Raw genomic sequence first — 14768 nt, 5'->3', positions numbered from 1 at the left:
CCTAGGTTGAGAGTTGATTATACTGACTGGCAATGGCTCTCCAAAGTTTTAGGCAGGAAATCTTTCCCAGACCTACCTCAAGATGCCAGGGATCAATTTTTGGACTATCTGCATGCAAAACATGTATTCTGCCAGTGAGCTATGGTCTGGTGGCCAGCTGATCTCTTCACTTCTTCTTCCATGTGTCTGTGTTCCTGGGGCCACTTAAACTGCTTTGATGAATAGTATGTTCGCATTTGAACCAACCCTTAGCTACTGGCATTTCTTTTACCCTATGTAATGCATCAGCTTTTTTTTAATGAAGACACTGGCAAAGTTTGTGGGGTAGGAAGCCCTTGCTCTGAGAGGCATGCAGTAACAACATGCCCAGTTTCCTGATAGCAGGAGCTGATGAACAGGGTGAGTCCCACAAAGCCATGCCAGGGAAGAATGAATGGGGCAAATGAAAATGCCTGTATTTGTACACTGTGGTCCCAAGTGACTCTTCTGGCAAGTGGAAAAACATGCAAATTATACTTGAACAACAGGTAGAATGGCAGCAATTTGGTGGGGGGTAGGATACAACATATGGGAGATAATGACAGCCAATTCACTCATCCCCCACTGAAGAGGTATGTATTTCTTAAGGGAAAATATTAAACTATCCAGTGGGGGGGGGGGGATCCTTTGTCTGCCTGCACCAAAGTGCAGATGCATCCCTGAGTCACATCCTTAGCTTCACTTGCCATAAAAGCACCACATTCAACCATCTAAGCACCTGAAATTGAGAAGTAGTTTCGCACCTGTCAGCTACTTGTTGTATTAGCTCCCACAATATCATTAACAGCATACCTATAGAAGAAAGGTCTCCTTTCAGGAGGACCTGGAAATGAGCAGTTATGCCAGATGGAAGACCTGCATTCTCTCTTAAGGTCATATTCTAGCCATCTTGAAATAACCTTTGGCCATTCACATTGCATAACTGCATCTTCCTTAAAAGAAACACGGATGATATAAGCTCTCTCACTGTCAGAGGAGAATAATTCTTTTAAGGTCCCATATTTCAATAAAATTAATTCTCTTTTAAAGGATGCTTAAAATGGGGGGGGGGGGGGGAGAGACACACACCTCAGGTCTGAGAACCAAATGCTGCCCTCCACACTTCCTTCTCCAGCCATTAGGCTACTCCTAAGGTCATGCCCCCTTTCTCTGGCCACTTTCTCACTTCCTCCTCACCCTCCTTGAGAGCCTTGCCTGGCTTAAATGTTTCTTGTTTGCCTGCACGGAATAGTGTGCAAGTGGGTCCTCTCCTTCCCTTATCAAACATTTGTATGACTGGAATGTAGCCCACTGCACAAAGATAGATGTCACAAACATTGCCCTACCTACTTTGTCTGTGCTGCTGTCCACCACTAGCATGCTGTATCCAGAAAGTTGCCCATGAGACAATACAACCCTCAGACTGAAATGGTTTTTCACCATTGCCTACAATGATATAGGGGACCACAGCCTAAAGGATACTAGAAAATAAAGGGGGGAAGGCACCCCAAGTCCCACTGAACAATTAGTTTCCATTGTGAAGACCCTTCAAATAAATGCCAAGATTTTGAAAACACATTAAAAAACCAGCCAGCCACTTCTGCTGTCCCAACTCTCTGACATTTAAGTACTGATTGCCAATCTTCCTGGAAATCCGTTCCTTCTTTCTCCCAACTGTTGTAATTTAGAATGAGTACCTAACCAAGCAAAGGTTAAGTACATTATGTGGCACCTCTAAGTGGTAATGAATGAGTGGTTACTTTTGTTGATGCTGAATGGTATCTATAAGAATGTAAGAAAAGCCCTGCTGTATTAGACCAAAGGCCCATCTGGTCCAGCATTCTGTTCTCAAAGTGCCCAATCAAATGCCTATTGAAAGCCTGCAAGCAGGGCAAGAGTGCAACAGCAGTATCCCCAACAGCTGGCATTTGGAGGCATAATGCTTCAGGTGCTGGAGGATGAACATAGCCATATTCCTTTATGATTTCTTTTAAATGGTGGAACGATGCAGCATAAGGAAATCCGAATGCTCTTAACCTTGTGTTTTTCTTTGTGAGGAAAGTATTGTAGTGGGGAAACACATGCAGAGAATAATCACCTGGTGGAAGAGGGTGGTTAAAACTTTCCCACAGCTGTTGGTTGCCTCCTGAAAAGGTTCTTCAGTGCCATTTTTATCCCACTGGCCTATCCTCCCCATCAGCTAAGCTCAGAGAATGGGAGCAAGTTGGGTGGGTGAAAATAGGGGTTTCAGAGAGAGCACTTCTAAGGGAGAAGGAATAATTTTCTGAGTACAGATTTGCCAAGGTAATGTGCAGTTCAGCCCTAAGTTCCCTGACTACCTGCCCCCTCCCCAACAAAACAGTAAGAATTTAGACAGTTTTCAGCACTTAAGAATGTAAAAAGAGCCCTGTTGGAGAAGGACAGTGGCCCATCTAGTCCAGCACCCTGTTCTCACAGTGGCCAACCAGATGCCCCCATGGGAAGCCCACAAGTAGGACTTGAGCAGAACAGCACTCTCTCCTTCTGCAGTTTCCAGCCACTGGTTTTCTGAAGCATTACAACCTCTGACTGTGGAGGCAAAGTATAGCCATCATGGCTAGCAACCTAATAACCTCTCTCTTGTAGGAACCTCTCTAATTCTCTTTTAAAGCCATCCAAGTTGGTGGCCATCGCTGCCTCTTGTGGATTGCAGATCAAACTGGTCCAGTTCACACTTAACACTAAGCCAAACTATGGCTTAGCATGAATAAGAAAATGTGTGGGTCCAAGAGAGAAGAGGCCACTTTGCTCCTCCTCCAGCCCTGCTGTGAGCTAAGCCGCAGGTTTGCTCATGGTTTACCTCCCCAAACACGTGAGTGGCAAGCTACAGAACAAACCTTTGACTACTGTTTGTGATGTGTCGGCAGCCTAGGTTCAGACATAACACTAAGCGAAACAGCAGGGCCCCAACATGTTTGCTTGTTCCATTAAGCCATATTTTGGCTTAGAGCTACATATGAACATGGTCACCAGAAGGTTGTTGGGTTTTTTGTGTGTGCGTGCTACACAGTAATCTGTGAAACCTTATGGGACTTTGCTCTGCGGCCCATTGAAACCAGAAGACATTCAGCTACTTGATTATATTAATGGACGGGCATTTGGCAATGTACTAGAATGAACAAGAGAGTCCAAACTTGACACTAAGAACTGGTCTTCATTGTGTATCCTTTTGCTTATTTAAATGCTAGCTTCAGAATGCAAAAGCTGCTTTGAAGAGACCTAAAACCATATTGTGACTATTAGGAAACCCCAAGTGCATCTTTAGAGAACTTAATGCTCTTCACAGAGTACTTTACTGTACTTTACTACATCGTTCACAGCTCAATTGCTCTAAAATGTTAGCTATCTGAATGTCACAAAGGTAGTTTCTAAGCATACCCATATCCAGTTTCTGCTACTAATTACTGTCATTGAAATTTTGAACATTTTTATCTGAGCGCAAAAATTAAATGAACTGCAGTTAATAGCAACAAGTTATTCACACGAAGCAGCCAACTGGCAGTCTGCGAAGTTGCATGCAAAGGATCATTATAGTTATTAATATCTGAAACCATGATACAACCAAGAACTCCATTTCTATTTTTGCAGCTTATAAAACAGCCAGTAGAATTTCTAGAGGGGAGAGGAACCTTTTCTCATTGTAGATACATCCACAAAGATCAGGCTCTGCCTGAATATTGACATTCAAGGGTGGTTTTGTTTTTTTTGGTTTTGTTTTTTAAAAAAACAAGAACAAAAAGGGGTATAAAGGCCCAGGCAATCAGAAGCCCTTTCCATCTGTGAAGTGCATTCTCCTCCTCTTCCGCGTTGTATAAGTGACTCTGTCTAAGGCTAACCCTAAAGGTAATTTACAGCCTTATCAGTGAAAGCAACCATGGCAGATATTACACATTTTAAACCTGCATGACAGAGGGGAAAAAGAAACATTAATGGTCACTTAATCAGGAACACTCAAAACCCTACATTAGAACTCATCTGAGGCATATTAAAGCAAAATGCTGTAATTTTATGTAGCACTCTGCAATTACCACGAGGAGCCCATTATTGTTGCAAGTGACATGATTTTCAGAAACCTATCTAGGCACCCTATATAAATTGGCTGTTGCAATGAGATGTAAAAAATGCTGAAAATGCTCTTGTCCTGCAAGCTTTCATGTTCTACAAAGAACCACATGCAGTTTTTAAATGGCAAATGCTCACTTAGGTGCTGCCACGTCCATAAAATTTATGGAATAAAAGGGATAAAAGCACATTTATGTAATTCTTCCTGTGTGGCCTGCACCGTGTTTGTCCAAGGATGCTCTCATTTCAGTTACTCAAAACTTCTTCCTTAGGCCTAGTTCTCACTGTGCCTGGGCTGGAGTACTTCACATGGCAGGAATGATTCCTACTCACACAAAACAATCATGTTGGGAAGGATACTTTAAAACCTTCTGTCCTGATAACTATTTATATTAAGTGTGAGTTATTTTCTTGTAAGGAGAATCATCCCATCAAATGGGCCTCACCTGCAAATATATATACTGTCTCAGTGAGAAATGGGCCTCTGAGATAGTACTGTGACTAGGTATGATCTGGGCGAAGGTTGGTCAAAGGAAAAAATTGAAATTCTGTGTGCTTGTAGTTAAATGCAATGTTGAAAGTTTATTTGCCAGGCGACACACTGTTCCAGAAGAGTATCATATGTTTACTTTGATTAAGTAGAGGTCTATAACCATCTCCTCTGTGCATGTTTACCCTAGTGCAGTGCAAAACAAACTCTAATGAAGGACGACAGTACTAAGCGACTATGCTAAAGTATTCTAGTCATATTTTGTTTTAACAAAGACAGAGAAATTGTGCTTAACAAAGCAGCAACTCTTTTCACAGAGAGAAAAAAAGATTGAGAATCCTTACCTCCCAGTCCAAGTAATCACAGACATCTTCAAAATTAGTAAGTAGAGACACTGAGCAGAAAAGCCGTGGCAGCTCATCCCTCGTCATTGGGGGAAATCGGCTATCTTTAAGGGCACTGTGAAAGAAAAAAGAAAAGCGGGGGATGATTTTGATGCACCTTATTGTAAACAGAAATGTGCACTGAAATGGCACAGCTGAACATATTTTTAGCCTTAATAATAAATTATTAGCAGTAAATGGAAAGCTTCTGGACACTAAAACTGTTCTTTCCACCATATGTTTAGTTATTTGTCACATTTATCACCTTTCCTTCAAGGAATTCATGGTGGGTGGATAAAGGTTCTCTCCCTCCTTACCAGCCGTATCTTTAGAAGAACACTGCAAGTTATATTAGGCCAAGTGAAACTGTCCAAGTTCACACATAACCTTCAAGCAAGAATGGGGAACTTGCAGCCCTCCATATGTTGCTGGACTAAAACTCCCAATATCCCTGGATGTCAGCTGGGTGGGACTGATGAGGGTTAGAGTCCAATAACATCTGAAGGGCCACAGGCCCCCAGCCCTGCACTAAACCATTGTTTAGTGCTATGTGCACAAGCTGGGCTGAGCCTAAGCAAAGTCTTAGGCTGACAAGCTCTCCCTTCTCTTCCTCTCGAAGGACTTCTGCAGAGCTTAGTTTTACTTTACACAAATCCTGGTTTGTGGTTATGAACAGAGAAACAAACTCTGATCAGTTTCCAGACAAACCAACTTCAAACCATGGGTTATGAAACTGATTTAACTAACCAGATTATGCTGTAATCTGCAATCTCAGTTTTGAGCTCGTTGTAGCTTGTGCATGTAGCACTAAACCACAGTGCTATGCTACGTGCTATATTATGTGTAAACCAGGCCACTGACCAACCCAAGGCCACCCAGTGAGTTCCATGGCCAAGTGGACCTGAACCACTCTGATTCCAGCACCAGTCAGCTTAAGCAAGAGCGAAGCAACCCACGGATCAAGCAATTCATCCCCTGAAAGTGTACAAGACCATGCTCCAAATGGGAGAAAAACCTTGTGGAAACAGCTCTCAGCGCTAACCAAAGTCCAGTACTGACAAAGCTTTTAGATGTAAGTGATTAATATTTTAAGGCTAAATATGTCACATAGATGTGCAAGTTTGATATCAGAATTTCAGTATGCAGAGAACAAATGGCATCTATTGCAGCTCTGGAGCACAAGGCGTTTTGAGGAACAGAGAAATGGTTAATCAGTGAGAAGGTTGTGAACTTGAGATAATCCGCAACTGCTCCATATTCCTACTAGAGAGTACAAAGTATGACACATCACAGATTTAATTGAAGAACTGGGATAAACTGGAGAGAAATCGTTAATGACAATACATTTCAAACAATATTTGAAAGAACATCGGAGTACAATATTTGGAAGAGGCAAGCGCACAAACCTGAAGAGCAGAGAAAATCTGTATGTGTGCTCACTTTTACCTAGGGGTGAAAGTTTGCTCCAAATGTTTCTTTGAAAATTGTGATGTTGATTACAACAGCTAGCCTCTGAACATAAAAACCTGTCATAATGTGCAATACATTGGTACTTAATTCGTTCCGGAGGTCCATACTTAACCTGAAACTGTTCTTAACCTGAAGCACCACTTTAGCTAATGGGGCCTCCTGCTGCTGCCGCGCCATCAGAGCATGATTTCTGTTCTCATCCTGAAGCAAAGTTCTTAACCCGAGGTAATATTTCTGGGTTAGCGGAGTCTGTAACCTGAAGTATCTAACCTGAAGTGTATGTAACCTGAGGTACCACTGTATCCATATTTGATACCCAGTTATACTGCACTTCAACATTTGATGTTATTGATTTATTACATTTATTTCCCAAAGACACCCATAGAGTGTGACATCATATCCCACATAGCAGCTGACCACATAAGCACTAGGCCTGGGCTATATATCAATATATTGTCTAGGAGCAGTATGAGGAGCAGACTGTGATGTCGGCTTCATTCAGCAGTATATCGCTGGTGAGACACCACCACTCCCGAGTTTGTCTGCTAATGACTTCCTCCAGCGAGTGTTGCTAGCAGAGGGACCCAGGAGTGGTAGCAGTTTCACCAGCGATATATTGCTGAGTGAAACCCCAATCCCACTCTGCCGATACAGCTTGTTCCTCCCTCTGCATCTTTAAACACAAAATCTCAACTTGCATTAACTGGTTCTCCACCACCACTTTACAAAACTGTGATCAGCCATGTGCAAATAAGATCCTAGCTCTTTTTTTACCTGTTGCCTCAGTGGCTTCTAGCTGCACTGGAGTACAAAAGCACTCTGATTAAGTTGAAGCTGTGCTAATCAGCTGGATGCAAACCAACCACAGGGCTCTCCACAGGGCAATCCTCCCTGGGTGTGAGCCACATTATAAACTCCACAGCATTGTTAACAGCTGTGACCAAAAATGTAACAAAGCAAGGCTCCCGAAGCACAGAAATGCCTGTGAAGTAACCACAGATCCATCTGGACTAAACAAAATGCAGTTTGGTGGAGTTTTTTCCACATCTCTCTGGGGTGGAAACCTTCGTCTATGGTAAATTACATGTTTGCTTTAGATAATTGGCCATCAGCAAAAGAGCTGAAAGGACAGTGAGTTTCTTGGGACAATTCAGAGGTGTACATTTTGCTGCAGGAACATTTGTTCTGTTTGAACTGAGTGGTCAGCCATTACTACAGGAAGACAAAACAATGTTATTGGACAACACATTCAGAGGCACAGGCAGAGAAAGATGAAGAATTTTTTTTTGCTGAATTTAAATGACAGAGATTTAAATGAAACTATCCCAGGAAGAACATGACAGCGAGGGAACGCTAGCCTGGACCCATCCATCAGAGAAGCAGCAGCTGCAAGTAGCTTGCTCCTCTTTCTACCCCGTCGCCCCCAAGATGAAGAACTCTCTCCTCCTCCTGCCAACTGCAGTTGCCTGGGGATTGTGAAAGTTGAGGCAAAGCACACTCTGGCCTCTGCTGCCAGTCAGAGGAACAAGGGCTGCTGGGCCAACTATATCACCTTTTATTCAAGTAAGACCACCAGCAAGAAGAGGTCAGCTTGGTGCCAACTGAAATTTCTGTTCACAAGGTTGCTTCCTGGCAACCTGGTTATTGAGCATTCATCCAGATTTGCTTGCACAGAGGTTATATGACTTGCCAACTGATTGTTTCCCCACACTTTCTAGTGCATTTTTTTGTCACTTGCCTTAACACAAAAAGTCCTAAATTTGCCAGATTGCAGCCGATTCCCTCCTGCAAAATAATGACAATCTGAAGGGGACCTTGGTCATCACTTTGCTTTGGGATTCATCTTCCCTTGTGTGGCCACAACTCCACTTCCCAGCATCCGGTGTGAGGAGGAAGGGATGAAGGAGGCAGAATCAAAATGTCATCAAAGGAACAATTGTGCTTTCTGACATTTCCAAGTAATACTTTTAGGATGAAATCCTGAAAACACCAAGACCGACTGAACACAGTGAGAACTCCTTCTAATCTAAGTAAATCCAGTTAAGACTGAGCTATTAACTTATAATATTAATATAAATAAATAGAATCACAGAAATGAAAAGCTGAAAGGGGCGCTGAGGGTTATCTAGTCCAACCCCCCCACAATACAGTAATAGCTTTATATTTATTTGGATTTGCAGTGTGGTTGTGTGTTAACTACAAACTGCAATACTTTGCCTGGTCAAAGATTATGCTAACATACCTCTTCCTTTCTAATTTTAAAATTTACCCTTAGCAGTGAAAATGCCAAAATGGTTTTAAAAACCTTTTAGTTTCTGAGGGCTTCCAAACAATGAGAGAAAGTCCAAATGGATAGCTTTTGACATTTGATATTTAAGATAGTCTGCAAAATGCATAAGTAGTCATCTCGGTCCACAATCTACAGGACAGCACCTATTTTAGGATTAATAGGTGGCCAACCAGGTGGTTGTGGGAAGCCCACAAGCAGGACCTGGGTGCGACAGCAGCACTCTCCCCATTTGTGATTCCTAGTTACAGGGATGAAGTTAAAGCAATAACAACTACGTTCAGACACAATTCTGAACTATGGCTTAGCATTACATAAGCAGGACTGGGTGAGCCATAGGCTTACAGACTCCCTTATTTTCTGTTCTTGCTAACTGCAGTTCAACTTCAAACTGTGGTTTATGAAGACGGCTTGTTTCAATAAACTATAGTTAAGATTGACTGCTGTTTAAGGTCTCACTTTTTGAAATCATGACATTTCATAGGTATGTGCTACAATGATCCACCTACAACTTTAATTATGATTTCAGCAGACCCGTTGTTAGTCTAATCTGACTAACTCTGGGAATAAAGGCTACAAACCTGTGCTTTTGGTGGCAACGATTTCAGATTAAGAGTACTAAGCATAATAGTACACTTTTAGGGACTGCATAAATAACAGCATGACCTCAGTTATGAAAATGATACGCAAATGGTGTTTCATGCCACCAATATACATCAGTGACATACTGTTCTCAGTTCAGGACATACCTCCAACCCAGCGCTGCATACCAAACCAGTTCCCCACCACCATTTTGGGATCTTGCCAAATGCGAACAAAAAGTTTTGAGACAGCAGCTGCCTCTCATTTCAGGGCTCGGAGGCATGTGGCTGCCTGAGTAAGGCTTTAAGAAACATAAAGGTAAATGAAAATTAGAAAGCTACCCTACAAAATAAATGGCCAATACAGTGGTATACAACCCAGTGATACTAGCATCACTGAATAGATTTGAGAAGTGTACTCCTACTTAGTACTACTTTCCAGTGCAAAGCCAGTGGTGGAGCACTTGCCCAAAACCATTGGGGAGGAGTGCTAATGGCATGGCTTTGCTGCCTGGAGCAGAAGGCAGGAAGAGGCATGACACTACTAGCAACTGAGTAGAAGCTGGCATGAGTGAAGCATTTTTTTTAAGTGCCCACAAAGATGTACGCCGGCAATAACATAAGGAAAGTTTCACACCCAAGTGAGGGTGAGTGACAGCTTCTGCTCTCTTTGCTAACAGAAGACATTTCAGCAAAACATGATTGGAGTGAATCAATGCCATCATCACTGCCATCACCACCACAACCATCTCTATTTCTAATGTTCAGAATGTTAAGTGCCACTCACGTAGCCAAAGAGACACCACGCCACCCATGCGCAAGAGGGGCAGAAGTTTTAGCAGCCTTTGGGGAACATCATGCTTTGAAGAAGTTCAAAACATCTTTGGTGGTGGTGGTGGTTTTTGTTGTTGTTTTAAAAGAACAATCTAAGAGGAAGGAACACCACAAACCAGGGGAAAGAGAATGAAATTGAGTGAAGTGTTTGGAATCCTGATCAGGAAAACTCCACATTTTGTTGCAAGTCCCAGTTATTTATTTATAAATTATTTATAAATTTTAATTGAGCATCAGCAACAGCACGAGAGAGGCATTTGTCAGGAATTCAAAATGTGTTCTGAACATTATAGAACAAAGGCAAAGGATGCTAAATGTTCATCACCTAATTTTAGATGTGTGATAAATATCTAAAAAAACCAAACACAAAACACCCTCAAGATGGCATACCAGAAAAAAGATGCATGCAATGCTTGGCAATACAATGGCTTTTAAAAAAATAACTTGTCTGGGGAAGCAAATTGAGGGTGGGATTGAGTAGGTTGGAATATACCAGAGAAAACTATGATTGTGGATTTGGAAAGGTAATTCTAGAGAGTGTCATGGACAGTAGTTGGAAAATTGAAAAGAATAGTTGATGTCTTCTAATAATTTAGTGATACGCAGGTCCTGTTTATCGAACACAATGTATTTCCTGGAAATCGTTTGTTAGGAGAGTGTATTTGCATAACGAGTCAATGATTTCCATTATTTCCTATAGAAATATTTATAATGCAGGATTTGTCCACACGCTTTCCCCCACTCTCTTCATGGTTTCTTCCTGAAATGAACAAACCATGCAATCAACAAAAGAAAGACAAAGACAAACAAAAACAAAACCCAACCCTAACAGATTTGTCTGAACTCTCCTGCTCTCTGATGTATCCAATCTTGCTCCCCGAAGGAGCATTTTCTGCCCGAAAATGGCTGCTGCCAACAAGAAAAGCAGAAACAAACAAGGAAGTAAGTAAGGAAGTCGGCTGTTTGGATAAGTGAATCTGCAGAACACATAGCAAGATTTGTGCATAATTCTTTAAATGCGGTTAAGTGAATTTTCAGATAGTGAGCAGGCAGATAGCGGGACCTGCATGTAGATACGTAAGTAGGGCTGATACTTGTGGAGAGCTTTATTTTCTCCCAACCTTACTAATGATATAGATTCACACTGCAAAAAGGGATGCCTCTTTGTGCAAATATAAAACTGGTTTACTGAATTTGGACTGAAAACCAGCTGCCTTCACCTGGGCAACACAGCTTCCATGAAGTAGTCTAGTTCAGTAGGCTACTGAGTGAGGGCAAGACTTTTAAGTAGCGCAGTAGTGTCTGATTGATTAATCAGGTGTATTAAACCAATTAAATAATTTTGATTGACAAAAAGACACTCCTGATTTAATAAGGATTCTGTTGTTGCTTTTTTTTAAAAAAAATACAAGTATTTATAAAAAATGTAGAGAGAGAAAGCCCTCATTTGCCAATGAAGAAGAGGGAATGCTTATTTTGAAAGGGAATGCCTACTGCTACATGTGTGTGCATCAGCTGAAAAACAATGTTTGTTTTCCTTAGAACTATCATTTTTCAAATGAATTTTAATCCATTTAATTACCCAAAGTTAAAACTCAATATGGTCAGTCAACTAGGATTTTTTTCAGTTTGACAGCAGACAAAAAGTATTTACAGAGTGGTGGCAAAGCTCTAGAAAGAGAGCTTTTCCCACTTTATTTTTAACAGCCAGAGGGCAAGTCCAACATTACATTTCAGCAAACCGATTGCAATGAGTCAGTGACACAGCCAAGAATAGAACTCACGAGTCAGGGCTTCCCTGCCTGCTTTTTTACTTGCTTCCCACACCCATTCCCTTTTTATAACACAAGCTATGCAAAATATTGCCATGCCCCAAGAGTTCAATAGCAAGCAGCTTAAATCCAGTTTCAGAGGGAACCATTAAAGTAAAACTAGTTCCACTCTTAAGAGCGAGGAAAAGTCAACTGATGTTTATTATGGCTGTGAATTGGTGGAGAATCAGGATTAAGAGAATGAACAGTGAATCAGAAATTCTTCAGTGTGATTCCTACGTCAGCCACAAATTAATTAATTGGCCTTAGATTCTATCTTGGCCTCGTTCCCCCACACTCATGGAAATAATACTTACCTCTAATACAGGGTTCCTGTATCGATTAAAAGATAACGTATGGGAGGAACAAAGAAGACATCTTGCCCAATGAGCTAGAAATCCCCAAAGCAGCAGACTCCATAACAGTGGGAAGTGAAACCGGGTCCCATGAGCAATTCAGTACCAGAGGGACACTATTGTCCCCCTGACCAAAATGGCCAGAGCAATCTTGAGATGGAAAATGAAATCAAGGTGGCATTCAAAAGAAAAAATGCTGTAGTAGTGGGTTATTTCAAGTACCCTTAGATAGTTGTGTACGTTACTGTTCCAGTTAGGACAAAGTTAAGATTTCTAGATACCTTAAATGACTGTACCCTAAAACACTTGTCATGTAGCCAACCAGAGATGAGGCAACATTTGACTTGATCTTAAGTGCTGCCCAGGACCTGGTTCAAGATGCAAGTGTTGCTGAATAAACTGGGATCAAATTCAACATACAGTCGTACCTTGGAAGTCGAATGGAATCTGTTCCGGAAGTCCATTTGACTTCCGAAATGTTCGAAAACCATAGTGCGGCTTCTGATTGGCCGCAGGAAGTTCCTGCAGCCAATCAGAAGCTGTGGAAGCCCTGTCAGACATTCGGCTTCCAAAAATAGTTCACAAACCTGAACAGTCACTTCGGGGTTTGCGGCATTCAGGAGCCAAAACGTTCAAGAACTAAGCTGTTCGAAAACCAAGGTACAACTGTATGTGTAAGCGGCCAATGGCCAAGTCAATCAAACACAGTCATATTTGGCTTCAAAAGAGACTTTGGTATTGGTATTGGTAAGAAAGAAGCTGAAAGGCCAATTCAAGAAAATAGTCTCACCAGAATGCTTGGGGTTGTTCAAAAGCATACTATTAAAAGCTCACCTAGGTGGTCTACTGCTCATCAAGAAAACTACCACCAGGGTGAAGATGAGGCCAGATGGTTAAATAGCAGAGACAAAGAAGCAATTAGAGGGAAGAAGGCATCCTTCAGAAGACAAACCAAACCCTTCTTGCTGATGGGTTAGGTTTTTTTTTTTATATGCAAGGAACTCACCCACCCAACATGTGACAGCATTTGAATGTGCAAATCCTCCACTTACACTTAAAGTGATACAGTCCAGGCATAGCTTTACAGTTTTAGTTTTGTTGAATTTATAAATGTCCCAGAGAAGCTAAGCTAAGGGGATTCATAATGTCTTGGCACAGCCTCTTTGTGGATGGCCTGACAAAAAAAGAAAAAAGAAATCCCACACACAGCTGCTGATACCGCTAAGTATTTCCCAGCAAAATTCTGCACTGAATATTTACCAGCGCATCCCATGTCCTCCATCATGGGGGTGGTGCTGGCACTGCAAATAGAAGAGCCAACTGGAAGCAAACGAAACTTGAGATGGGTCACGGTTTACCCAGATCTTTGACTCAGGGTGAAGGAATGTGTGGTGTGGTGGGGCTTTCCCTGAAATCTGTCCCTTATTCCAAAACAGCCACCATGGATCACCTATTCCCTGGGATTTCCCTTGACAGGAACCAGGAGAATTATGAAGATAGACATTAATTTAGAGACAGAGGGAGTTTGTTAACATCTATTGATTTTTCCATTGCCAGGTTTTAGCTGGCTGAGGCCACTAACAGGCAGCGAGGGAATTCTTGTTATACTGACAATCAATATTTTCCCAGTGAAACCCCAGCAGCAATAAGCATAATTTAGCTTTATCAAAAGAGCAGCCAAACCAACAACTTCTTTCATCTGATAGTATAAAGAGAAATACTGCTCTTGAGAGAACAGGCAAAATTCTCATTCCAGTTTTTGTAAAGAAGCTTGAGAGAGATCATTTTCAGGCAGTCCCCTTCCCACCTTTGAGAGGAAAACTTGAAATCCAAAATCTATGTTGATGGTGAGAAATAACTCTGCCGCATGTATCTTCAAAAACTAAGACATGAAGAAATATATATGTGTTTGTGTGTGTGTGTGTGTGTACACACACACACACACACACACACACACACACAGCTATTGCTTTCACACATCATGTTAAACCATGGTGTAGTGCAATTTGTGTGAGCAGGAATGAGCTGCAATAAGCCTTAGTCTCATGCACTCACACTTATTATGCTGTCAGGGGTTGTCTGGAAAGCTTTTTGGTTTGGTTAACAACAGGTTTTTGTATTATGGGGAGTGATGAACTGTGGTTAATATTAACTATGGTTAGGTTCAAACAATCCAACTCCAAACTATGGCTTTTGAAACTGGTTTGCCAAAACTAACTGTGGTTCATGTTAACGACAATTATGGGTCCAGAAGATGCAACAAGCAGTTCTTTCTTTCCAGCACAAGCACAAGACGTGATGTGCCAACATAGCCAGTGTCTATGCTTGAGACTAGACAGCAAAACAACCCCTGCCCTAAATCCAGACCTGTGAATTATGTGTACATCCTGAACACTGGCTGAAGGCAGGAAAGTAAATAAAAACAACAACACTTGAA

General features: G+C 41.7%; 1 protein-coding gene across 3 annotated transcripts in view; it reads right to left on the bottom strand.

Moving 5' to 3' along the window:
* AMMECR1 (AMMECR nuclear protein 1) overlaps positions 1–14768 on the bottom strand; it is a 127967-nt gene that overhangs the window by 21057 nt on the left and 92142 nt on the right. For all 3 annotated transcript variants that reach the window (XM_077922738.1, XM_077922737.1, XM_028714858.2), the window contains one exon: positions 4954–5068. In XM_077922738.1, the coding sequence (XP_077778864.1) occupies positions 4954–5068 (115 nt within the window). The remainder of the gene's footprint in view (positions 1–4953; positions 5069–14768) is intronic.

This window comes from Podarcis muralis, chromosome Z (assembly GCF_964188315.1).
Source record: "Podarcis muralis chromosome Z, rPodMur119.hap1.1, whole genome shotgun sequence".
Classification (NCBI taxonomy): Eukaryota; Metazoa; Chordata; class Lepidosauria; order Squamata; family Lacertidae; genus Podarcis; species Podarcis muralis.
This window is presented reverse-complemented; position numbering and strand designations above follow the sequence as displayed.